We start from the raw sequence: 25346 nt of genomic DNA on the forward strand, positions 1-25346 counted from the left end.
TTTTAATTAAAAAAAATTATTATCAATTGAAATTGATGTAAATAATAACATATTATTTTAATTTATAATAATATATTATTCTGACAATATTGTTCAAGAACAAAAATGATATTTTATTCTATTCTTACTTAAATATGCACTTCCTCTTTAGAAAGTTAATGAAAAAAACAAATTGACTTGTTCTTTATCAAATAGTGATTTACTGAAAGAATTTTGATTAAATTTTCTTTATTTTTCAAATAAAGTTGATTTTGATTCCACAATACGATTTAACGCGACAGAATGCCGGCATCTATAGTTTTTTCTATAACGCTCTTCAAAGTCTCACAAGAATTTTAAAAGTCGAGAGTTAAAAAAGTGATCTTTTTCCAATGGTAAAAGTATTTTGAAGGACTCGTCAGTAATTTTCATTTTTTTTTTATACTTTCAAACATAAAAAGTAAAAAGTAAAATACAACAATGTAATTCATGTCAACTTAATTATAAAAGTATTTTAAAATGATCTAAATAAATATATTTTTTAATTTTTATTTTTAAAAAAATATACAAAAAATAAAAAAACAATGTAATCAAAAAAAATTTAAAAAATAATAAATAAATAAAATACACTTTTATAGTGTAAGCCAAACACCTTCTTTTAGCCTTAATTTTAAATTTAATATATATATATATATATATATGGGACATTTATTCATAAATTTTTTTTCACCTAGTACCACTTAATCTAAATTATTTTTTTCGATCATGCTACGTAGCTCGAATGCCGCGGCTCGAAACGCGGCTCGACACCAAAACGACGTCGTTTTGGTGTCGATTTTGTTTTTTGTTTTTTTTTTTTTTTTTCCTGATTTTGCAAAACGAAGAAGTAGAAGAAGAAGAAGACGGGAGAAGAAGAGAAGGGAGGAGGAGGAGGAGGGGGCCATAAAAACCGGTTTGAGGAGGAGGAGAGGCTGGGCTGCGACGGAGGCGGGGCTGCGACGGAGGAGGAAGTAGCAGCGGCGGCCGGAGCTGTGACGACGGCGGGGCGGGGCTGCGACGACGCCGACCTTCTTCCTCTCCCTCTCTTCTCTTTCTCCTCTCCCTCTCTTTCTCTCCCTCTCCCTCTCTTCCTCTCGAGCCTGGTAGCTTCGAACTACCAGGCATTTTCCTATTTTTTTATATTCCAATAAGTCCTATGAGTGACATAATTTCTAAAATACCCTTAATAATAATAAGGTGAAACGCGCATTAACATTCACATTGACAATGTAAATATTTTATGATGTGAACGTATTAAAAAAAATATTTATAAGGATAAAATTATTCATAAAATAAGTTAAATATAAGAATTAAAATTTCGTAAATCAAATGTCCAAATTAATAAAATTTATTAGAATATAAAAATATTTACTTGAAAAAAATATTAATAAATTATATTGTTTTTCTTTGTCAAAACTCCCTCTTTTTTCTCTGGAGCCATTTTTAATTTGTAAAAATTGATTGTCAAATGCCTTTGTTAAAGTAGTTTTGCATTTTGTTTGCATCCTATTTTATTTGTAAATAATAGATTGAATTGATTGTCATAATGTTACTGCAACCTAGTCTTAAAAAAATCACTGAAACAATTTATTTTAGTTTGAAAAATATTAACACAATTAATCATTTAGTAGCTAGAGATTGCCACACACATACACATCAAAAAATAAAAAAGGAAAAATATGTTGTACCAACAAAAGGCCTTCTCTTCAATGTATTCTGTCAACAACCTCAAGAATTCAGAGTACTTGCCTTCCAGTTAAATTTTCCCTTCAATTTATGCGCAATAATTTCATCGCAAAGAATGTATTGGGTATAATGAAAAAACAATAACGATGTGCCGAGAAAAGAGAGATTGTCGCCGGTTGATCAACAAACAACAATTACAAAATGCTACTTTCCCTCAAACCATCTGTGATTCCTTCCTATAGACCAGAACCAGAAGCAGAACTGGAACTGGGAACAATAGCATATCATCAATGAAAACAAACACATCCCCACCATTACAAGGCTTTTTGTCCTAACAAAAGACACTACTGGAGCTCATACAAAACTGAATCTAGATCAATCACTGATCTCCCGGAGACTCTGCTTCTGTGCTGCCCTCATCACCAAGTTTGGTTTCGCTTGCGCTTTCTGCTACTACTTCAGATGGCTCTGTAGATTCGGGCTCTGAGGGCCCTGGACCAGCCGATACCTTCACCATTGATGGGCGCAAAAGTCTCTCACCGAGTTTGAACCCCTTGCGATATTCTTCAATTATGATGTCTTCTTCAAATTCTGTAGATTCCTCGCGCATAATGGCCTCATGCAGCTTTTACAACCAAAAAAATAAAATAATGTATACGTCAAAAGAAATTTTGGAGGAATGGATTAAAAGTCACAACAAAATATTAACTCGGGAGATTCAACATGAATGATGAAACCCCTAGTTAAAGGGTAAGCTTGCAACATATTAACACGATCTGTGCAAACTAAGAAGCACGGACACGGACACAGACACAACCATGGCCATGGTCATGTGAAATGACATGGATATGACACTAACATGCAAACACGGTAATTTTTTTTAAATATAGGACATGACACATGAAGGATATGTGCAAAATATATAATTTTATATAAGTAGTATACGTCATATACAAGGATAAATAATTATTATATGTCATATATGAATATTTAAGTCTAATGTAATAATTTGGGAAAACTACATGCAGGTGGAAGAAGGGAAAAAAATTACCAATACATGGGAGGATGCAAGTGACACTTGCACCCTCACAGCCTTTTATTTGCACTTCACCACAGACACACTTGCACCCCACATGTGTTTATAATTTTTTTCCTTTTCTCTCACCTATGTAGTTCCCCTAATAATTTTAGGTCTAAATGATGAAATAGATGTAAATTTACATTTTTTTTTTATCATTAAATTTTAAGTTATTTTATTCGAACTTGTAATGTGTTTCATATGTATCCAAGTGTTAGGAAGTGCCTGACGCGTGTCATGTCGTGTCGATTTTCTTAGAAGTGTCTGTGCTTTTTAGGATGCAAACAAGGTATTTCCCAACCACTTTCGCTGCCAATGATAAATTACTAATCCACGAAATGAAGAGCAAGTTATTTTTCTAGTTATAGAACTTAGGCTACTACTACAAAATTGCTATTTCACAAATGTATATATTGCTCTAATTAAATGAACTCACCGAGTTGGCTCAAAACAATCAAGACTTGGATTGAATTAAAAGCCTATCCAGGTCTTCATAAAACCTGAACAAGCTTTATAGAGTGTTTGATAAAGTTCATCAAGTTCTCGACTGAATTTCGAGCCAACTCGGGAACGAGCCTGCATTAAGCCAATGATCAAATAGAAGAATCACTATTCCATTTAAGTAAAATGGGTAATGATTTTAGCAAAACCATTTTCACCGGAAGCAAGCATACATCTAATGATTATTCTATTGGAGATCATCCATCTATTTGGTGTTGATCTTACAATGGTGTTGATCTTACAATAGTTTAGGGTGAAATTCACTTTTATCACCTACATTGTAACTATTTTTTTTTTTTTTTTTTTTTTTCTATTTCATCTATTTAATACCTAAAGTTTCTAATTTCAACTAATGTGGTCCAATGGGAGACAGTTTGTCCAAACCAGTATCCCTCACAACCTAATTTGATGGACAAAATGGTCATTTCAAAATTTGAACTTAAATCATACAACCATTCATTCATTTTTTTTATTCATTATTTTGAAATGAATGGTGTACAAGAAGGTGAATGTTATGTTCTAGGGTATAAATTGTCTAATATAGTGTAATAAGAAGGGCATTTATTTGTATGATTTAGGTAATGGGTTGTCCAAATTGTAAAATTATCTTTTTGCCCTTAGGTTAGGTTTCCACCATTACTAATTTGGACTGCCATTCTCCCATTGAACCATATGAACTGAAATCAAAAACTTAAGAGATAAATAGATGAAATTGATAGTTTAGGGATAAATAGAAGAAAAAAAATTATGAGATAAAACTGAAATTAACCTAACAATGTATAGTTAACAGTAGAAAAAATATCAGTTTAATGACATGTGAAAAGTCCTTGGCACACCACACGTAAAATAGGTCAGAAAGGCCAAGGGACTCACCAATGGATCAAAGGGGTTCCCTATTGCCTCCACAGGGACAACACCAAGCGACCCCAGAATCTCCACAAACTGCTTATATATGCTCTGATAGCTGTTGTTGATTTTCTCCTCTCCCTCAGTCTCAATCTTGAGCTGGGCTTTAGCTCTCTCAAAGTTATCTAAAACAGACAACAGATTCTCCACAACTTCCCCTTGTGCATTTGTTACCAGCGAAAGCCGTTCTTTGTCCGTCCTCTTCCTAAAATTGTCAAAGTCTGCGCTAATCCTAAGTATCCGAGCCTTCTCATTTGATAGTTCTTCAGACAAAGTAGCCACTTTTCTTTCAAGATCGATTTTCTCGTCTTCAATGGACTTGAGGAAAGCCTCTATCTCGGCAACTTTGGACTCATCGTTACTTGCTAAAGCTTCTTTATATGAGTTCAGTGAAACAATAATGGCTGAAATGGGTTCCTCGGCATCGCCACTGTCACCCTCACTTCCACCATCTTCCTCATCAACAGCCCCATCTATATTGTCCTGTTCAATAAACCTGTTAGAAAACAAATGAAGAGACTACATCCCATCATCAAGGTTTTGCCGAACTATAGGGTCAATTAGTTTAGAGTCACAAGTCATTGGACAAATATATTGAAAGCATTGTAATAACCTTTGAATAAAAACAGCAATAGTATTAAAAGCATATTAATGTAGACAAACTTGCCCCACATACGTGCATTTACAAGCATTAGTATAATCACACATGCACAAGTAAACACCACACCAAAGAGGAATGCAGAAATTCATTATTTGTATACATGCACTATGAATCTTGATGCTAATTCACTCTACCTCAAATCACAACTAACCACCAAGACATTCAAATTTAGACACGGTACCCATCCCTTCTTTTCCTCGTTAAGGAATTTCACTAATCAAAAGAAACATCTGAAACACGTATTGCATGATAATCCTGGAAATAACAGAAAATGGAAACTTAACAGAGTGCCACAAATAGAAAAAAAAATGTAAGGCCAATTTGGCCTAACAACAGGTAGTGGACACATTACGAACCAGTCAGTTAGTAAATGCATGCTTTCGATCCTAACATGTTACTCATCATCATCCATGGCTAGTGAGATGATGCGAATGAAAAATAAAAATAATAAATAATAATAATAAATTAAATTAAATCTAAAAAGATGAAAAACCTACCAATTCCTCAGGCTATTAGCACCTTCACACATTAAAACTGTGCCAAAAAAAAAAAAAAAAAAAAAAAAAAAAAAACTGAATTTATAAATAATTACTAGAGAATAAAATTTCCAGGTGATTTGAAAACTTAATGGGTATGCCACAAAAATCACATGTCATGTTTAAAATTTTCACTTGGTATGTAGGTTGTTGCTGTTCTTGGTACAAGTAGTCAACAAATTACTTATTGAGCTCTTGTCAGACAATGCTAGATTCTTAAATTCCACTATCAATTTGAAGAACTCACAAGTTGGATTTTAAAGAGTTCAGATTCTTAAATTCCACTATCAATTTTAAGAACTCGCAAGTTGCATTTTAAAGAGTTCTTTCAGTAAAATTATGGCAGACGATTTGGAACCTAATCTATAAAATTTGATAGTCTGATGAACTCCCATTTGACTGCAACTATTTCTCCTAACATCCACAGAAACATGGTGGCAGAACATTTACCACTAATTGTAGAATAATAACCACACAATCGCTTTAGTAATTATAGGCATCTCAATACTAAGGGATATCAGTAAAGTGGGTGTTAGGTACAAGGAAATTAAAACTTGCCATCCCCAACCAATGATGTACATTAAGAGACTAAGACAGTTTGGGCATGTCTCGTATCATTTTTGTTCTGTTCTGAAAAACAGAAACTGATGTGAAAATTTTGTTTGGCATGTTGTTTTTGAAAAAAATCATTTTTTAGAAACACTTTTAAATTATTTTCTGAATTTTCAAAAACAATTTCACATAAAAATAAAAACGATGTGAAAACAATGATCGTTTCTGAACAATAATGAAAATTTTGAAAACGATACCAAACATGGCCTTAATTTTTCAAATTTTTGGGTACATGACTTTCTTGGATTGGGAAAGAGATTTTTGGATTGCAAATAAATTCAGTATTTACATTTTCTTTGTTGATTCTGATTGATTGCCTTTTTTTACAAGTAGTTCAAAAGTGGAATTGGCACAATATCGCGAAGTGGCCACCCTTGCTCAAAATGATACCAAACATGACCTTAATTTTTAAAATTTTTGGGTAACCTCATCTCCTGTACAAGTATAGCCCGATTGTTAGTTTCCCTTTCGAGAAAATTTCCCATTGGTGTAAAAGAAGATCCTGTAATTCTACAAGACCAAAATAGCCCCTACCTCAATACACACACACACAAAAAAAAAAAAAATTAAAATAAATAAAGAACATAATTCTTTTGCAATGTCGTTGCAACTCTAAAAGGGGATCACCTAAACTTTTTTTATGTGTCCATTCATGTATCATATTTGTGTTGATATAGAACCATCGATAAGCTATAGATTTTCTAGCCTATATAGTTGATATAGATCCATTTGGTTTCTTTGATCCTTGCTTGAACCAGAAAGAAAAAGAATTTGTCTGGTTCCTTTAGGGATCCATAAGAATCCACCAATCCTAACTACCAAAAATATAACCTGAATTATCTTGTATTAAGATCAAACTGGCTAAAGCAATAGATTATAACTACTACAAAGAGCAGGCATATATATACATATATATCTAATATCTAGTTTCCTTTGATCTCCGTTTACCGAACCTTGACCCTCCAGAAAAGGTTTAAACTGCAAATTAAGACAAGGCCTGAACCCCTTTTAGTTGAGAACTCCGTCATGATAAATGGAAAAACAAAGTCATAAATATTGTAGAAACAACAGTGAAGAAGACAAACTATTGAGTTCAGAAATGCTCATTCTATCAGAGTAGCCTATGTTCATGAAAAAGTCTCATCAAGGAAGGAATTTCTTGTTATTTTCCCTACAAAATAACATTTACAGTTGACAGTGCCGCTTCTTTAGGGATATAATAAGACAATAGTATTTCTTACCATAATTCCAACCTCTTCCAATTCCAAAAGAATATAAGATAACCAAACCAAACCAAACGAAGCCTTAAGTCCCATCAAATGGGGTCGGCTACATGAATCCTTCTTCTCCACGCGGCCCTATCAAAGGCCATTTCATTAGTCAAATTAAGTAGATTCATATCTCTATTTATAACGCTAGTCAACGTTAATCTAGGCCTACCCCGTCCCCTAACACTTCCATCTACCGTTACAGCATCGCATCTCTTCACTACTGCCTCTGTTGGTCTCCGTTGAATATGACCAAACCATCTCAAACGATTCTCTCTCAACTTATCTTCTATCGGTGCTACTCCTACCCATTCCCGAATACACTCATTCCTAATCCTGTCCTGTCTAGTCTTACCACACATCCACCTTAGCATCCTCATCTCAGCCACACTCATCTTATCTACATGTTGTTTCTTAGTTGCCCAACACTCCGTCCCATACAACATAGCTGGTCTAATAGCCGTTCTATAAAACTTACCTTTTAGTCTAGTGGGTATTCGTTTATCGCACAATACCCCAGACGCACTTCTCCACTTACACCATCCCGCCTTAATCCTATGGGCCACATCTGCATCAATCTCTCCCGCTGTTGTGATAATCGACCCTAAATAACGAAAATGTTCACTCTTAGGCAGTTCTTGGTTCTCAATCTTCACTTCTCCTCTGCTTTCATTGTTACTGTTACTAAATTTACACTCCATGTACTCTATCTTAGTTCTGCTTATTCGAAACCCTTTAGATTCAAGAGCTTTTCTCCAGATCTCCAACTTTGTGTTAACTCCTTCTCTAGTCTCATCCACTAACACAATATCGTCTGCAAAAAGCATACACCATGGCACGTCATCCTGAATATTTATCGTCAACTCGTCCATAACTAAAGCAAAAAGATAAGGACTTAAGGTAGATCCTTGGTGTAACCCTACAGTGATAGGAAATTCATTTGTTTCTCCAGCTGGCGATCTAATAGTGGTCACCACCCCTTCATACATGTCCCTAATCACGTCAATGTAGCCTTTTGTCACCCCTTTCTCCTCTAACGCCCACCATATTATATCTCGGGACACTCTGTCATATGCTTTCTCAAGGTCGATAAACACCATATGAATGTCTCTTTTCTTTTCTTTATACTTTTCTATTACTCTCCTCAAAAGATAGATCGCTTCCATTGTTGACCTACCAGGCATAAACCCAAATTGATTCTCTGACACCTCTGTTATGTCTCGCAATCGATGTTCCATCACCCTCTCCCACACTTTCATTATATGACACATTAGCTTAATTCCTCTATAGTTGTTACAATTCTGGACATCACCTTTATTCTTATAGATTGGTACTAAAATACTCTTCCTCCACTCATCTGGCATGTTCCTAGTCAACAAAATTTTGCTAAACAACCTAGTCAACCAAGCAACTCCCTTTTTACCCAAACACTTCCAAGCTTCAATAGGGATATCATCAGGTCCTAAAGCCTTATTTGATTTCATCTTCTTAAGTGCAATCTCCACTTCAAAATTTCTAATCCTGCGATAGAACCTATAGTCTTGGTTTATCGTATTACTGATTATTTCTTCCCCTATTGTCGTACTTCCATGTTCCTCATTTAACAGTTTCTCAAAATAATTCTTCCATCTTTCCTTAATCTCATCGTCCTTCACCAATACCTTAGAATCCTCACTCTTGATGCACTTTACTTGATTAAAATCTCTTGTTTTCCTCTCCCGTATCTTAGCAAGTTGGTATACCCTCTTCTCTCCCTCCTTACTATCTAGTCTAGTGTATAGGTCATCATAAACTTTCAACTTAATCTCTCTCACTACTTTCTTGACCTCCTTATTAGCCAATCTATAGCTCTTAAGGTTTTCCTCAGTTCTATCCTTCTGCCACTTTTTAAAGCACTCTTTTTTTGCCTTAACTACCGCTTGGACCTCTTCCCTCCACCACCAAGTTTCCCTAGAGCTGGGTCCCGTTCCTTTCGACTCTCCAAGCACTTCCCTTGAGATTCTCCTCATACAATTGGCCATCGAATTCCACATAGTGTTAGCATCACCTTCTAAATCCCAAGTACCTTCCTTATCCATTCGATTCTTAAATATTTCTAGTTTATCCCCTTTTAAGTCCCACCATCTCGTCCTACGACGCCCACCATCCTTCCTAGCTTGGTATTGCCCTCTAAAACATAAATCTAGTATCAAAATCCTATGTTGAGAGACCAGACTCTCTCCAGGAATCACCTTACAATCATTGCATTTTAGGCAGTCTACTTTTCTCACTAAGAAATAATCTATTTGGCTCTTAACTAATCCACTCTTAAAGGTTATCAAATGCTCCTCCCTCTTCTTATACATAGTATTGGCCACCACCAGGTTAGAAGCCAACGCAAAATCTAAGATTCTCTCTCCAGCCTCATTTTTGTCACCAAAACCGTATCCACCATGCACCATTTCATAACCTACTTTATCTATGCCCACATGGCCATTAAAATCTCCACCTATAACCAGGTTCTCTCCTATGGGTATCTCCTGTAAGATCTCATCCATGTGCTCCCAAAAATCCATCTTAGTCTGATCATCTAACCCTACTTGAGGGGCATAAGCGCTAATAATGTTCACTATATTCCCTCCAATAACTAATTTAACTAGCATAATCCTATCTCCTTTCCTAATGACCGCCACCACACTTTCCACAAGACCCTTGGCAATTATGATTCCTACCCCATTCCTGCGTCTATCCTTACCACTATAATAAAGTTTAAAACCAGTATCCTCAATTTCCCTAGCTTTCTCTCCCGTCCACTTAGTTTCTTGTATGCAAGCTATACTAACTCTCCTCCTAATCATAACATCTACCAATTCCATCGTCTTACCAGTTAAGGTTCCTATGTTCCAAGTGGCTATCCTAAACCTATAGTCTTGGACTAGCTTCTTTACCCGCGCTCGTCCAGATAAACGCGGAAACCTTTGCCCATTTTTCACCGCACCCAGGCGTCGATGCGGCGCCCCTTGCTCACTTTTCGAAACACCCGGAGGCAGACGCAACGCGTCACTTGAGGGGAACGACCTAGCATTTAAACGATTCAAAGTAGGATTCATTTTCATAAGGGATCCGAGCGGCTTTTTTTACGTGTTGGCTGTCGGCTACCTAACACACAACCCTCCTCCAAAAGAATATAAGATCTCTTTAATTAATTTAAATGCAGTTAAGTGATAGTTTGTGTTGGCAAGTTCCATAGACAATGTGTTTATAAGGGTGTCTAGGTTGATAGTATAGGTTAGAATGTTCATGTCATGAAGATTGAAGACTTTCAGAGATGATGCACACATGCTCCAATCATTCATCAGGTGTTTGCATTCAGCATGTTGCATTAATATAGACTCTAGAATGTGTTTTTGATGTCACAAATTCACATAATTGACTTACACCAAGTCACGTAGCCTTTTTGGTTTAAGGTTTTCCAAAACAAGGCTTACTAGACAAATCCCTAGAGCGCCGCACGTTTGATGGCTGCTAGAGCAAGTTGCCCTATGCAGGCCTCAGCATAAGTCCAAAGATGTCCGATTAATACCTCGAAGGCCATTTGAGCAGCTGTTGTCAGATTCTGCAGAATGCAAATCCAGTGAGGGCCATTTGAAGCCCTATGGAAGGAAGCTCTAGTGCAACGTCAATTTTTGGAAAACAAGTCAAACTATTTGTCTAAAAACAACAAATAGGGCAGATTATTTCCTAACCAAATGCTTCTCAGACTTGATATCGGAACCCTAGCCTCGTTGGAACTCTTATCCTAATATAAAACCCTACCTCGTAATTAGTGTTCAGAAAATACGCCTAATTTGATCAACATGGCATTGTAAACTACTTAAACAACACAGACACAGCACTTCATTAATTCATTCTTTGTGTATTGGGCATTCTTATGTTGGTCCATTGCAATAGGAACCACACTACAAAGATCTAGACAAGAAAGGTCATCAAGGTCGGAGCCACTTGCGAGTTAAGACTTAATTGGTGAGTTAATGAGACAAGGTTTGGGGTTGTAAGTAACTGATCAAGTCTTCTAAGTAAACTCTTGTTCTAATGGACAATTCTCACTGGCAGGATCGCAAGTGGTTCTTCCCGTGGGGATTGTAGTTCCTAAGGTTTTTCACTTATATAATGTGTTCTGATATATCTTACTCTTATTATTAATTTAATATACATGATATATCTTGTTCTTATTATTAAAATAATATTGTGTGGGCATCATATGATTAATTGAAATAATGGAACTAGCTAATTGATTTGAGTAATTCAATACTGGCTTAATTTTTAAATTGGTGTCTTGACCTATTCAACCCTGTAGGCACAAACATTGTCCATGTATGCTTTTTCACATACTAAGCTAATTTGCTTTCCTTTGTCTTTAAAACACTACGAATCCAATTCTTGGCCATACTATTCTAAGTTTCCCGTGCTGTCCCAAATCATATTAACAGGTGAGCAATATGTTTCCACTAATCATTTTTTGAACTGGTAGATATGTTAGTTACTAGCACTAAGATTGAAATTCCATAAATTAGCATGCAGACCTACAAACAGGTTTGTCTAGTTCATGTTTATGATCTTTTCTGTGTAAGCACCTCCTTTGTAAAAGGGCAATTGTAACAAATGGCTCAGAAACCTCAGCTACCAGAGTCATGAATTGTTATCAGGTGATTAAAAATGTAAATGAAAAACACTAACAACCAATTACTTCAGTAAAACAGGCAATATGTGAAGCATCATAAGATTGGTGTCGATTGTTTAGAACAGACATGGAACCGCCCTTCTGATCATCAATAGAGTGGGGAAAAAAATAGAGTTGTCAATAACTCACTATTTTGTTCTCAACCCAACTGTAGATCACTGGCAACTTTGAATAACTAATGAATGATAAATAGCCCCCAGGTGCAGCCATGTCTACTCCTACGCAGAAAAATCACCAAATCACAATTGATTTCAGTGACATGGGAGGGATGGAAGACTTCCTATGCCTTCACTGCCTTTAAGTTACCAAGGAAAAACACCCCACCATACTAAATCATACTATTCATTTCTGAATATTTTTACGAAACATGTGAAACAAAATCCACTTCTAGATAAATCACACAAAACCTCTAGCAAATTCACTCAACATCTGTATAAGAAGTCTACTTTTGCTCCAATGATGTTTCACAAGCACAAAGGGTTTAACTCCAAGTCAAGTTTAAAGATCATATCTCCTTCCTTGCATTAAAGAATACCTGCATGCCTCAATCACACTACTATGGAACTTTTTCTTTCTTTTTTCACTTTTTCCCCCTATAATACTCCTACAAATAAATGTCAGACCAGAACAAAATCAGAACTGTACTTTTTCATAATAGAATCTAACCACCCTTTATTTGGTATCCTCAATGAGAGCACATGCTGAAGTAACTGAACCCAATAATGAGCTGTGTTATTAGCTCCTCTTCTAAACTTCCCAAAATAACATTATTGGCACACAGCATATTTATATTATAGTTGCACTATGGCATTCTAGCTGGAAATATGTTGTGAAGCAAGATATATAAATGGCTAATGTGCACACATGTAATGGTACACATTATCATAATTTTAGTCTTATTAAGAGCTTTGGTGGACCGTTGGGTCTTTTTAGCACTTCAGAAAAATGGTCACATGACTCACGACAGATCAGGTATATTAGTTCTTTCATTCTTTGAATCCTGCATTCAAGCAGCCTTATGTGCATTCTTAGCACGGATCTGCAAGTACATGTGTAGCTTTAGAGTTCAGACTCAAGAAAGTGCAAAATGCAGTACCATAATACACCTACAACCCAACAACTTTGCTTCTGCATAAGATGCAGTAATGCAGGCAGTTACAAATTTCTAAGGGAATTTCCATTGTACGTTTTTTTACAGAAAAAAATTCCCTTTGTGTCAAACCAAAGGTGTAGATCTAATTGAGTGCTATTATGTGAGAACCACACTTGCCGTAGGGGTCCAGTTCCACATCATGCCTCTTCTTGACATAAATCTACTATTAACAGCATGATACATTGCATTCCAATGATTTGATTCTACTAGATTGTTAAGTTTCACCAGGCACAATTGGATGATTCCCTCTGCCCCAAATTCGCTCAGTCAGATACTGAAATGCATTCAAACCCTATATAACCCATCATAATTTATATGATCGATGGCAAACATCATTGTTCCTCCAAGTCTTTAATATTTTTTCTTCCTGCTTAAAATTTACTACAGACCTCGTCTTCACTATTAACGGTACTCTGTTTTCAAACAACAGTTAACTTTCTTCCTACTCATGTCTTCATGCCTTCAATAAGTGCAAGATGATTTCTTGAAGATTGTGGTCTCTATATGCTTGACACTAATTTGCCTCCCTCTCAAGTTCACCTTTGAGATGATCTTACTCCTAATAATAGTGATGAGTTAGTCATGTCCTTCAATAGGTTTCTCAATTTCATTTTGAGCAGTCTGTTCACGGGGAGACTGGTATCAATAAACAGCATTTTCCATTTTTTCAGCCATTTGTCCTGATCTAGCCTTTGAAAAGTGCATCTCTCTTCTTTCTAAGAGATTAATTGTTGACTAGGTTTGATATCAAAGGTCAACTCAGTATTGAGGCAGTATACTCTAAGAACGCAATCCGATAACATGGAGAAGTAAACAAGAGCATGTAACACAATTCTATTAGCTTCTTAGGTTTATTCTTTGTACATTGTAACATAAATTATTTAAAATATGAAACTAGACAGAATCATGCATCCTAAGATACTCCTTTCCCAAATCTAAGGACTTTGACTCCTAAATTTATTAATCAATTAAAAACACATATATGAATACCAAATAACAACCTCGACCCAAATTGCAACCCATGGACAATCAATACTGTCCATGTCCTAGGGATTGTAAATTTTTGAAGTCTTAAAAAGCTGACCAAAAAGATAATAAACATAAAATACGGTTATACTAAAACATAGAATCACACGCAATGTTCCAAATGGGTTCCAGCTTAAAACAACTACGTTCCAATTTTTACCACTTCCTTTAATATACTTTTCTTAAGCTTTTATAGCTTACATTGCGAGGCCTCTTGTTTCACAAAGTCAACGTCACAATATTCACAAATACTTACCTTTAAATACAATTTCCTTCAGGCCAATTAAAATGAAGAGGAGAGAGAGAGAGAGAGAGGGAGAAGAAGAAGAAGAAGAAGAAGAAGAAGAAGAAGAAGAAGAAGAAGAAGAAAGCAATCTTAAAACTTTCTCGTAGACGACATTAGGACATAGAGCATTAGAAGGCACTCAATCATTTCATTAATGAAAACAAGAAAAATGCTATATCTATCCCCCATGTCTTGGGTAAATTCTTAATCTTCAAGAAAGCACCATTAATCACTCTAGTTTCTTGATAAATAACATGTAATTATTCTCCTCAAAACTGAATACGAAGTATTTGGTCCTATGTTAGTTGGACCTTCCATTTTTGCAATTTGAAAACGGATGTGGGAATGGGATGTGCTTGACACGCCTTTGGTTTAAACACTAGCAAAAACACATGGTTGATGAGGGAAGTAAGCCTATTCCCTAAGCCTCAAGTCACAATTATGGCATTTCACCAAGAATTAACTCAAACTTCTCCTCCGCCAAAAACCTAGCCCATTCTTAAAAACCCTAAAAAAAAATTGTGCTTCTTGGTCCACATTATCCACGAATCCCGTCGATCTATATTGATATTCATTAATAATCTCAGGGGTACCTCCTGTATGTATGAGTTCTAAGTTCTAACCTATCCTCTGAATTCTTCATGACAATCTGTAAAATAACATGTTCACACTATGCAAGTCCGCAAGCATTTCCTCAACTACCACTGCTGCTACTACTCATTAAGTCACTCCAACAACAAATAGCACACCTTACAGAAACAAAGTTCGCATCTCACAAATGCAATACTATTTAAGATGAATTTGTCAATTTGGACTTCATTTTCCAATAGATTACGTTAGGTTTGTCTTAAATCGGCTGGTTAACCTGAGCTTTGGCTGTAAGATTATATTCCCTCCTTCAAATTTGAAAATTGGTCGCAATACAGTTCATTCAAGCCATCAGGAACCCAAGATGGAACCTTTGAGGGGTCTATCTAGCATAAGTCCTAGCGAGATCATTATCAAAGGAGATTCAACAAAAATGATTTGTTTAAAGCTTTTTTCCAAACTATTTCATGTACTTGAGGTCAAGAAACAAAATTTTGAATTGATACTTTAAAGGGTTGTTTGGGGAGTAACTAAAAAAAAAAAAATTTAAAAACTACTACAAAAAGTCAACCTATTCTCTCTACTTTTTTGCACTTATTTTCGAAAAAAAACCAAAAAAAACACTATTTAAAAAAAAAAAAAAAAAAAAAAAAAAAAAAAAAAAACCATTCCCAAACTTCCAGTTAAATTGAATCTGTGGTTAAGAGGATTTTGAGGCTGATTAATTTGCCAAAAGGGAAGCTATAACCCTGCTATCATGCTATGGAATTTTGATTTTCATAGGAAGTCGCCAAGTAGATGACAATCGACGCTTCCTACTATTCAAAAAATGCACCCTCAAACTATATATCCAAATCAGCGAAAGCTCCCTTTTTTAAAATTCTTCAAAAACTCAAAGCCAACGCAGAGTACCAAGAACAGCAATATTCTTCACAGAAGAATGATTCAACCTCTAACCAGTATGAGTCTCTTCCTAATGCTATTTCCATTTATAATGTTATATTTTCCCACCACCTGTTATGTGTAGTTCTTTTCATCATACCTTTTCGTATTTATAATTCATTCATTCATATAATCAATCAATTTATTAATTCTTTTCATCATACCTTCAATTAATTAATTCATTCATTCATTGATCATTATTTATTGGTTTTTCTATGTTACTTTTAATTCTCTGTTTTTCTACTGAAAAAGTCAAAAGTTACTTTTAATTCTCTCTTTTTCTGCTCAAAAAGTCAAAAAGGTGAAAACATTCATTCATATATAAACAAAAACATTAGTAACCCCAGCTAGAATAGGAACCATGACCTAAACCAAAATCAGCAAATGAAAAAGAAATTAAATTTTTTATGATTCAAACTCCACACACACAAATCAAGCAGCTCACTTGGTCACAATTCACAACAATTTAGAACCAAACTAGAGATAACACAATACAACTCACATACATAAAAATATTTGTAACCCATATAAAGAAGTGAATTTTAAAGGGCACCTGAATCTGGGATTCCTGAACCTCTTCCTTTTCATCGGTTTCGGTGGTTTCACCATAGGAAGCAAAAGGAAAGAACTTGAGCCTGCGATGGGACAATTTGGAAGATGAATTTGAAGAATAGTGAATACGACAACGATTTGGGAAAGTGTGTGATTGTCTTAGAGAAGCCCATGTGAGGTGCTTTGGAGATTTGGAGGACTTGGTGGTGTCTAGGCGTGAGGAGAGAGGTGCTTGAAAGGTTGGTGTTTTGAGATAAGCCGTGGCCATTGCAAGAGAAAAGAGAGAGGAGTGAGTAGAAAAAACTAGAAACTATAGAGGGAGAGAAGAAGATAATGAAGAGAGGGAAGGTGTGAGCGTTTCTTGAAGGGATTTGAGGTGTTGTTAGGCAATGATGGTTCCATTTTAAGGGATGTTCTTCCTTGATCTGGACCGTTGGATGGAAATGGATGTGGTATCTCTTATGGGAGAAAAAAAATAAGAGGGCTAGCAGCTGTCAAAAATTTTTGGACCTTCTATTTTATAAATTTTTTTTATTACAATTATACTTTAAAGTAAAATTACATTAAAAGACATTATGAAATGGAATACTCACCTATCAATAATAACTAATATTCTATAATATTGGACACCCATCCACACCTCTACCCCCACCCCCACCCCCACCCCTACCTCCAACTTCAACTCCAACTATACGTATTCCATATTTGTAAACCCTAAACCTATTACTTTTCATAACCAATTAACATAAACCCTAAATCTATTATTTTTCATAATCATCTTAAATTCTGAATGTGTCATCTTCATTACCATCATCAACGCTATTGAACTTGAAAGTTTTGTTTCAAGTATAACGTATACTTCATCAGTTATTTCACTGTGTAGAGTAATGGAGGACAAGGACAACATTCTCGGTCGTTTATCTGTCTTGTATTAACATTCTCGGTCGTTTTCGGTCGTTTTCGGTCGTTCTTGTTTCGTTCGAGCTGTTCGGTACTGGTTTGCTGACTGTTACAATTATGTTCAGTAACACAGTACTGAACATAATCCTTTCGTTCAATACATAAGTTCCGAACATTAATGCAGATAGTCAGTTATGCAATTTTCTTTGTTAAACTAACTTAGAATGGAAAAGAGTGAATTGGAATGGATTTAAGTTATGTATTTTGAATGAATTTAATTCATGTTATTTTAAGTTGTGAATTAGAATGGATTCAAGTTACACAGTGATGAACAAATTTTATTCAGACATACAGTGCTGACAGGATCATTATTGTTCGACAAAACAGTTCTAAACAAAATACATTTTTTCGGCTACACAGTGGTGAACAAATTGGGTGGGTGTGCTTTTCATTGTGAAAATATGGAGATTAGTTTTCTATTCTGAAAATATTATGAAAATATTATGGAGATTAGTTTTCCATATATATACATTGTTTTCTATTCCTACAATTCGCATCAATCTTCACTTTCTCATCTGAATTTCCCAATCAATGGCAAATTCCAAAGAGACCCACGTCGTCAAAATCCTAATCGACGAAGAACACCAACCCCACAAGTAAATGCATTGTGTTTTCAGGAACCACTTTTTAGATGTGGTTAATGTTGGAGAGAGAAGAGAGAGAAAAAACTAGGGTTTTGAAGGGGTTTTGAGAGAGAGAAAAGAGAGAGAAAAATCTTCACTTTCTCATATGAACAAAAGGGGTTTTGAGAGAGTGAGAGAAAAGAGAGAGAAGAGACATCACTGATGAGGAGAGAGAGAGAAGAGAGAGAATTGGAATGGATTCAGGTGGGTGTGCATTTCATTGTGAATATGGATAGATTTGGTAATAAGTGGCATGTCCAAAAAAATATTATTAAAATTTAGGATTTAGAATTTGGGTCCAAAGAAATAGGGGATCCAAAAAATTTTGGTAGGTACTAATAGAGCACTCAAAAATAAACTTAAGGGTAAATTACACTTTATTCCCTGTGGTTTAATGGAAAAACATGAAGCCTTCTATAGTTTTATTTGTAACACTTAAGTGTAATTGCGGGCAGAATTGCTCGTTTAAACAGAGAATGCGTTGCATGACCATAAAGATTGCGTGTAGCAATTTTTTTGCTAAAAAATACATGACACATAACCAAAACACCCTTTATTACTATATATATACAGAAGAAGACCAAAATGAACCTTAAACCAAATTTGCCCAAAAACTCTGTTTCCTACCTAAATTTCCCAGATTTTTTGAAAATTCAAGATTTTCCAAATTTGTTAAATGACTTCTTTATTTTCTTTTGAAAGTTGAGAGAAAATTTCATTTTTATCTCTATACTTTACCTCGATTTTCAATTACAACCCCACTCTTTGAATAATTTCAATTTTACCCTCAAACTTTTTGAAATCGTATCAATTTTACCCCTACCGTCAAATTTGAAATGGAAAAAGTTAAAAAAATTATATTTTAGCCTTAAATTTCAAAAGAAAGATGCAAAAACGCATCCTCTCTTACCCAAACTCAGCCTCTCTTACTTTTCTCCAATTCTTCTCTCTTTCATCCACCCTTACAAGTACTACTACTACCACCGCAATCACTCAATTCTCCAACCCAACTTCTCTTAAACCCAAATTCACATACTCCAAAATTTTTACTTTTTCTTGCTGCAACAGAGGGGCTGAAGTAAGAAGAGTAAGAAACACAACTTAGTTTCAATATCACAAAACTCCTCTCAATATCTCAATTTGATTTTACATAGATTCTTTGGTAAACCAATGATGATTTACAAAATAAAAAATTCAGAGTTGTATACTATTCATCACCTTTCACCAAGAACCCTTGACTATTGGATTCATCAATTCGTTGCTATGACTTTCTACTTTCTTTTGGAGAGAAATTGAAGGCAAACGCTCAATCACTTCAACGCCAAACAAGAAGATGAGAGCTTTTCTATCTATTCCTAAGCCAACCCCCTGTGCTTTAAAGTAGAACAGTTAGTTCTCTTCTACATCACTAATTGCAGAAAGTGTCCATGGGAAGTGTCCTTTAATCTCTTCCTCAATTGGGTTTTATAGAGAGAGAAAGTGGGTTCTCAAGTATCCTTTAATCTCTTTCCCAACTGGGTTTTATATAGAGAGAAACTAGATTATCAACATGAGTGCTCCATTAAAAGTTGCGTTTGTGAAAGAAGATGAGATTAAATTTGACCAAGGCATGCCACAGCCATTCAAATTGGCTGAAATTTGATCCACCATTCGTGGAGTTTGTCGACATATTGAGAATGGGTAATAATTAATTTGGATTTGGAAGCATTGAATTGCTTGAAAACTTTAGCCAAATTATAGAATAGGTTGGCGGTGGTAGTCACTATGTCGATCATTGAAGCATTCATGAATATAAAGATGAATTCAGCACGGTTTTGAAGGAGAAACATAATGACATCGCCTTTTTTGATGTCGAGGAGTGATAATCCGACAGTGACTTTCTGGAAAACAAAGTGGGTTTCGAAGAAATAGTAGGATTTACTGGTAGAACCAATGATAAGACAGGGTCTATTTAGGAATTAAGAGAGGTTTTGGAAGCAGTAAGTGTAGAGAGGTAGGTGGTTGGAGATGGGTATGTCGGGCAGCTTTGATCAGTAAACATGGATTTCGAAATATGAAGACGATGGGTTCTGCAACGGAAGAGGATGAGGAGAGAACTTTGGTTTTTGGGTTTCAGCAGAAGCCACAAACAACATTATTGCACTGTTTCTGTAGTAACCCTCACTTTATCCTAGTCATACTTACGTACATTTTTGCATGATCCTTGTATTGATTAAGCTTGCATCTTTGCAAATTTTGATTAGTTTCGTTTAAGTGTTGCTTGCATGTTTTGTTTTTTGCTTGGTGTGAGTTTAGCCTAGGTCATCTTAAGCCTAGGTTACACCTTTGAACTTCTTACACCTAGGACCATCTTGGAACCACCTTGGTTGACCTCCACCTTCACCCTGACATGTTGGCCGAGATGTGTATTATCTAGGCCGAGATGTTATACCAAAGTGATCTTGTCCCTGGACTGGTACGACCTAGGCCGAGGTGTGGCACAGCTAGGCCAAGTGTTGTCCTTCCTAGCCGAGATCATTGAGACCCTACTTACCGAAGCTTTGTCCTAGCCGAGATCATCACCCGCCGAAGTGCCGTTGTCACCTTACTTGTTGCTTACACTTTGTCATGCTCTTGTCTTATCAATCTATCACCTTTTTGAGGAGATCCAACCAGTCGTTGCCACGTATCCCAATAGAGAGTTTAGTCAACCGGCAGAGTTAGAAACGTATCATTTTTGTGTCATATCTCTTGCATGGTAGAGAGAGAAGCTCTAGGAAGAGGAGAGGAAGTTAGAGTGAGAGAGTTAGATTCCAAGCTTGATCTTTAGAGTTTGAGCCGTTTAATCCATGTTTTAAGGTTAGAATCTTGATTTACTCTTGTTATTTTTTATGTTGATCCGATTGCATTGCATGATCCAGCATGATTCATGAGCCATACATTGATTTAAAGTTTGTTTTAGAAAGAGAAAGTGATGTTCATGTGTTCTTGAAGAAAAACCATGTTTTGATCCGAAAGTTTGTATCAAGATCCATGTTTTTGTGTTTGTTTTCATAAGATCTTCAAGTATGGGTACCTAGGTCCATGTTTTCAAACTCATCTCATGAAAACTCAGATTTCGAATGAAGAAGTTATGATTTTAGCATTTCATGTTCTTGTTCTTTATGTTCTTCAAGAGGGAAACCCAGATTTTTCCAGACTTCATTTCCTTGAATGTGGTCGTCGGGAACACACCTCGGCCAAGGGATGTGAGACCTCAGCCTAGACTTGGTTAGTACTCAGCATGTTTTTCCGAGATGAAAAGGCAGTGTTGTAACTCCCAGCCTATTTTGCTTTGTTTTGACTTGATTTTGAAAGAAATGCCGAGATCATTTCCTGTCATGTAAAGCTTGTTTTAAGGATGCATTTCATATCCATCTTTGAGTATCTCACCTTGTCGTGTTGAAACGCATTCAATGGGATTTATTATATACTTGTAGGCCTTGGATCCTTGCTTGTAACTCCCCCACCCGAAGAGCTAGGTGAGTAGTATTTTTAATAAAGTTATGTTATAAAGTTTTGATAAAGCTTTGCTTTGCTTTGTTTTGGAAAAAGTATTTGTTAAGCATGAATGAATACCCCTACTTTGTGTATCAAGTATTAGCCTTGTTTTGGATGACGTTCTTGACAAGTCCGTACGTGCTAAGGGACTCTAAACCTTTGTAGCACAAGTCCGTACGTGCTAAGAGACTCTAAACCTTTATAGCACAAGTCCGTACGTGCTAGGGGACTCTAAACCTTTGTAGCACAAGTCCGTACATGCTAGGGGACTCTAAACCTTTGTAGCACAAGTCCGTGCGTGCTAGGGGACTTTAAACCTTTGTAGCACAAGTCCTTACGTGCTAGAGGACTCTAAGCTTTTGTAGCACCTCTGTTTAATGCCATCCCTTGTATTATACTGATGCTAGTAAGCACCCCTTGAAGATTTGAAATACTTGATAGATGGACTTGGTTCATCCCTTGATTTTGTATAAGTTATGCTATGTATTGTTTAGAAAAGAGATCTTGAATATCATTCATGCAAAACCTTTATTACTGGTATCATTCACTGAGTATCCAAGCTCACCCTCTCTATATATATGTAGGTGACGAGCAGGAAGGCGGTGATGCCTAGATGATTGTTGCAAGATGCTTTTGGATTCATGTTTTGTAGCATCTTGAAGATTATGCTTCTTGGCTTGTAGTTATCCCTTTTGTATATGACGGCTTGAGAAGCCTTTTGATTAAGATGTATTTTGTACTTTATTTTATTGTATCCAAGTTGTAAGCTATATTAAGACGTATGTCATTTCATTTGATCTATGCACAGCTCTTGTGGACTATTTAGTTTTAAATTTATTGCTTCCACACATATAAGCCCCATATGTATACTCTGATTGTGTGTGAATCTTTGCAAGTTGGCCTTTGATAATCTCGGATTGCTGGCCATCACGGCACTATTCTACTAGTGGCGGGATGGGGTTGTGAAAGTTTCTTTCAAGCTCTTCTTGTCAATATATATATATATATATATATCATTTTTAGCTATATGGATCAATAGAGAAAAGAGAGAGAGTGAGAGAGAGAGAGAGAGATGAGAGGAAAAGAAATTGGTTAAGAGAATGTGAGTTTGTATCTTTCTTTTGAAATTTAGGGCTAAAATGTTTTTTTTTTTTTTTGACTTTTTCTGTTTCAGATTTGACGACAGGGGAAAAATTGATATGATATCAAAAAGTTTGGGAGTAAAATTAAAATTATTCAAAGTCTGGGAGTGTAATTGAAAATCGAGGTAAAGCATAGGGGTGAAAATAAAATTTTCTCGAAAGTGGACCCTCAAGGACCAATGCTCTAAGACTATGTTGTTGTAGAAAGAGATCTCTTGTGAAGACTTCAATGACATCTGGAAATATGGATAGAAGGTTTTATGGTTGTGCAAGATATAAGGTAAGCTAAAATTAAATTTTATTTTTTTAGAAATAAAGATTGAATTTTGTTTGAAAAGGAATTTGTGAGTTCATATTTTTGTTATAGGTTAATACCCACCTATGTGCTAATGTGGGAAGGAGGTATTGCCAAAGATGGTTGCAAAGATAAACTGGTTAGAGAATAAACTAGCAAGAAATTGTAAAAGAGAGAAAATATATTGCAAAGCTCTACTTGGGACATGGGTTTTTTCTTTATCATAGTAATCTTGTTTCCTGAAGTTGATTGGAGGCAAGAAAAATGGTTTGTTGTTGGGCCATGAAGTTTGAGAGAAGAAAAATACAGTATGACAGTAAAAAAAGGTTTCTTGGTACTGTTTTGAACAATGAATAAGGTGTAAAATGCTCTTTAAAGCAATTATTATAATGAAAGAATGTTTTGGGAATGAAATGCGTTTTATGTAATTTTCCTATGTGCTTTATGCATATTTTGGCTCACAATTGTTTAAGCACACAATACAGAACCATTAAAGCACGTAAACAATTTCAGCTCATTTCTCCAAGCACATAAACAATGTCACCAAATCATTCAAGCACACAATAAAAAACCCAAATAAACTTGTGGACAAGAAACAAGATAAACAATTGTATAAATCAACTCATAATTGTATAATTGAACTCACAATTGTTTAATACAAGGCATAATTTAACATAGACATTTTTTTGGGGGTGAATAAACATAAATCTAATTTAATACAAATCACAATTATTCAATACAAACCATAAAGCAAACATGGTGCTTCTTGCCAAATAATAAGTAAATATGAAAATCCTAAGTGATTCGTGATTAGATCAAGATTTAATTCCTCCAATTCCCAATTATTCAAAACACACAATCTAAATTATCAAGCAATTACGAAAGTGGTTTAGATGGTTGTTTTCGAAAAATAATAAATCGACACAAACGATTTTTACGTGAAAAAATCACAATTGAAGCACCTTCAATTGTGATAAAAAAAACCACAGGCGAAACGCCACTAATGAAGAAAGACAGATTACAAAGATAACAAACAAATTATCATACGCATCAAATTTGTCTTCAAACCTTCTGTAAATCTTTTACCACAGCCTTCGTCTCGGAATTGATTAGTATGAAGTTGAATCCACAACTTCTATTGTCGAATCAACGACCACCCACAGTATCAAACTCCTTTGATGCTCCACGCTTGAATCTCCGGATTCCACCGAAGAAGAGCACTCTTGAATATGAAGAAACAAACTCCTTGATGTGTGTATCTCAGATCATAGGTTTAAAACTCACTCAAATATATCAAGGAAAACTAGCAAACAATCCCAAAACAAAACCCTAAAGCTTCCAAAAACAGATCTAGGAAAACTTAACCCTAAAATAAGACTTAAACAAATATTTATAGAAAACAGGGGCCGCGAACTCCGCTCGAGCGCAGGATAGTCCGCTCGAGCGGATCCACTAAAACACGCGTGTGAATAAACAAGTTTCCGCTCGAGCGCTTTAACCCACACTCGAGCGCGAAATCATATTTCTCAGTATTTTTGCAAACATGCCCAACTACTAAGATAGTACACATTCCACTCGAGCGCCAATGGTCCCGCTCAAGCGGGAAATCCAAAAAACAAGAAAAAATTACAACTCTATAAAACAGAGTTTGTTCATGGATTTGGCAATAATGGGACCTAACAATCTCCCCATTTGTCAATTCCCGGACAAAACTCTTTTGAACAATTTTCCTGAAAACACACGCACTAGACAATCTTACCAACACAACCTATTGGACATAAGCAAACAAATCTGAAGCTGTACAAAAGGTTGAGTTAACAATAATTTAGAACAATCCAACAATCATCCACCTGTAAATCAGCAAGCAACACACTAAAAAACAAAAACAGTGGAACTTCATAAGAAAATAACAAATGTCTATGAAATAAAGTAAAGCCCACAAAAATGAAAAAAATATATAATGTGAGCAAGCTGAGTAGACGTCTGAATGGCGGACTGCTCCAACTGTCCAAGTCGGCCATCGAAGGCATCAAAACAAGCATCTAGAAGATCCAACCGCTGTGTCACAGTCTCCTCAAAATGACGAAGCTAGCCATGAAAAGTCCGGAGTGGAATATCAGCCTCCTCTACACCAGCTGTCGCATCATCAATTTCTGCCTCCTCGGCGAGACCATCTATTGTACCTGTAGAAGGACCAACCCTAGTAGACTCCCCTTTGACATGTGCATGTGTAATAACCTCGATCTCTGATTAATGCTAAACCATGATTAATTA

General features: G+C 35.7%; 1 protein-coding gene across 1 annotated transcript; it reads right to left on the reverse strand.

Annotated features, from left to right (window-relative positions):
* Window positions 1–1768: 1768 nt before the first annotated feature.
* LOC114276247 (uncharacterized) lies at window positions 1769–16906 on the reverse strand. Its single transcript, XM_028218032.2, has 3 exons — window positions 16535–16906; window positions 4157–4672; window positions 1769–2329 (listed from the first exon to the last, which is right to left on the reverse strand). The coding sequence occupies exons 1-3, from the start codon at window positions 16799–16801 to the stop codon at window positions 2084–2086; spliced, it is 1029 nt and encodes a 342-aa protein (XP_028073833.2). The 5' UTR covers window positions 16802–16906; the 3' UTR covers window positions 1769–2083.
* Between the last annotated feature and the right edge of the window lie 8440 nt (window positions 16907–25346).

This window comes from Camellia sinensis, chromosome 12 (assembly GCF_055761805.1).
Source record: "Camellia sinensis isolate YWXY chromosome 12, ASM5576180v1, whole genome shotgun sequence".
Lineage (NCBI taxonomy): Eukaryota > Viridiplantae > Streptophyta > Magnoliopsida > Ericales > Theaceae > Camellia > Camellia sinensis.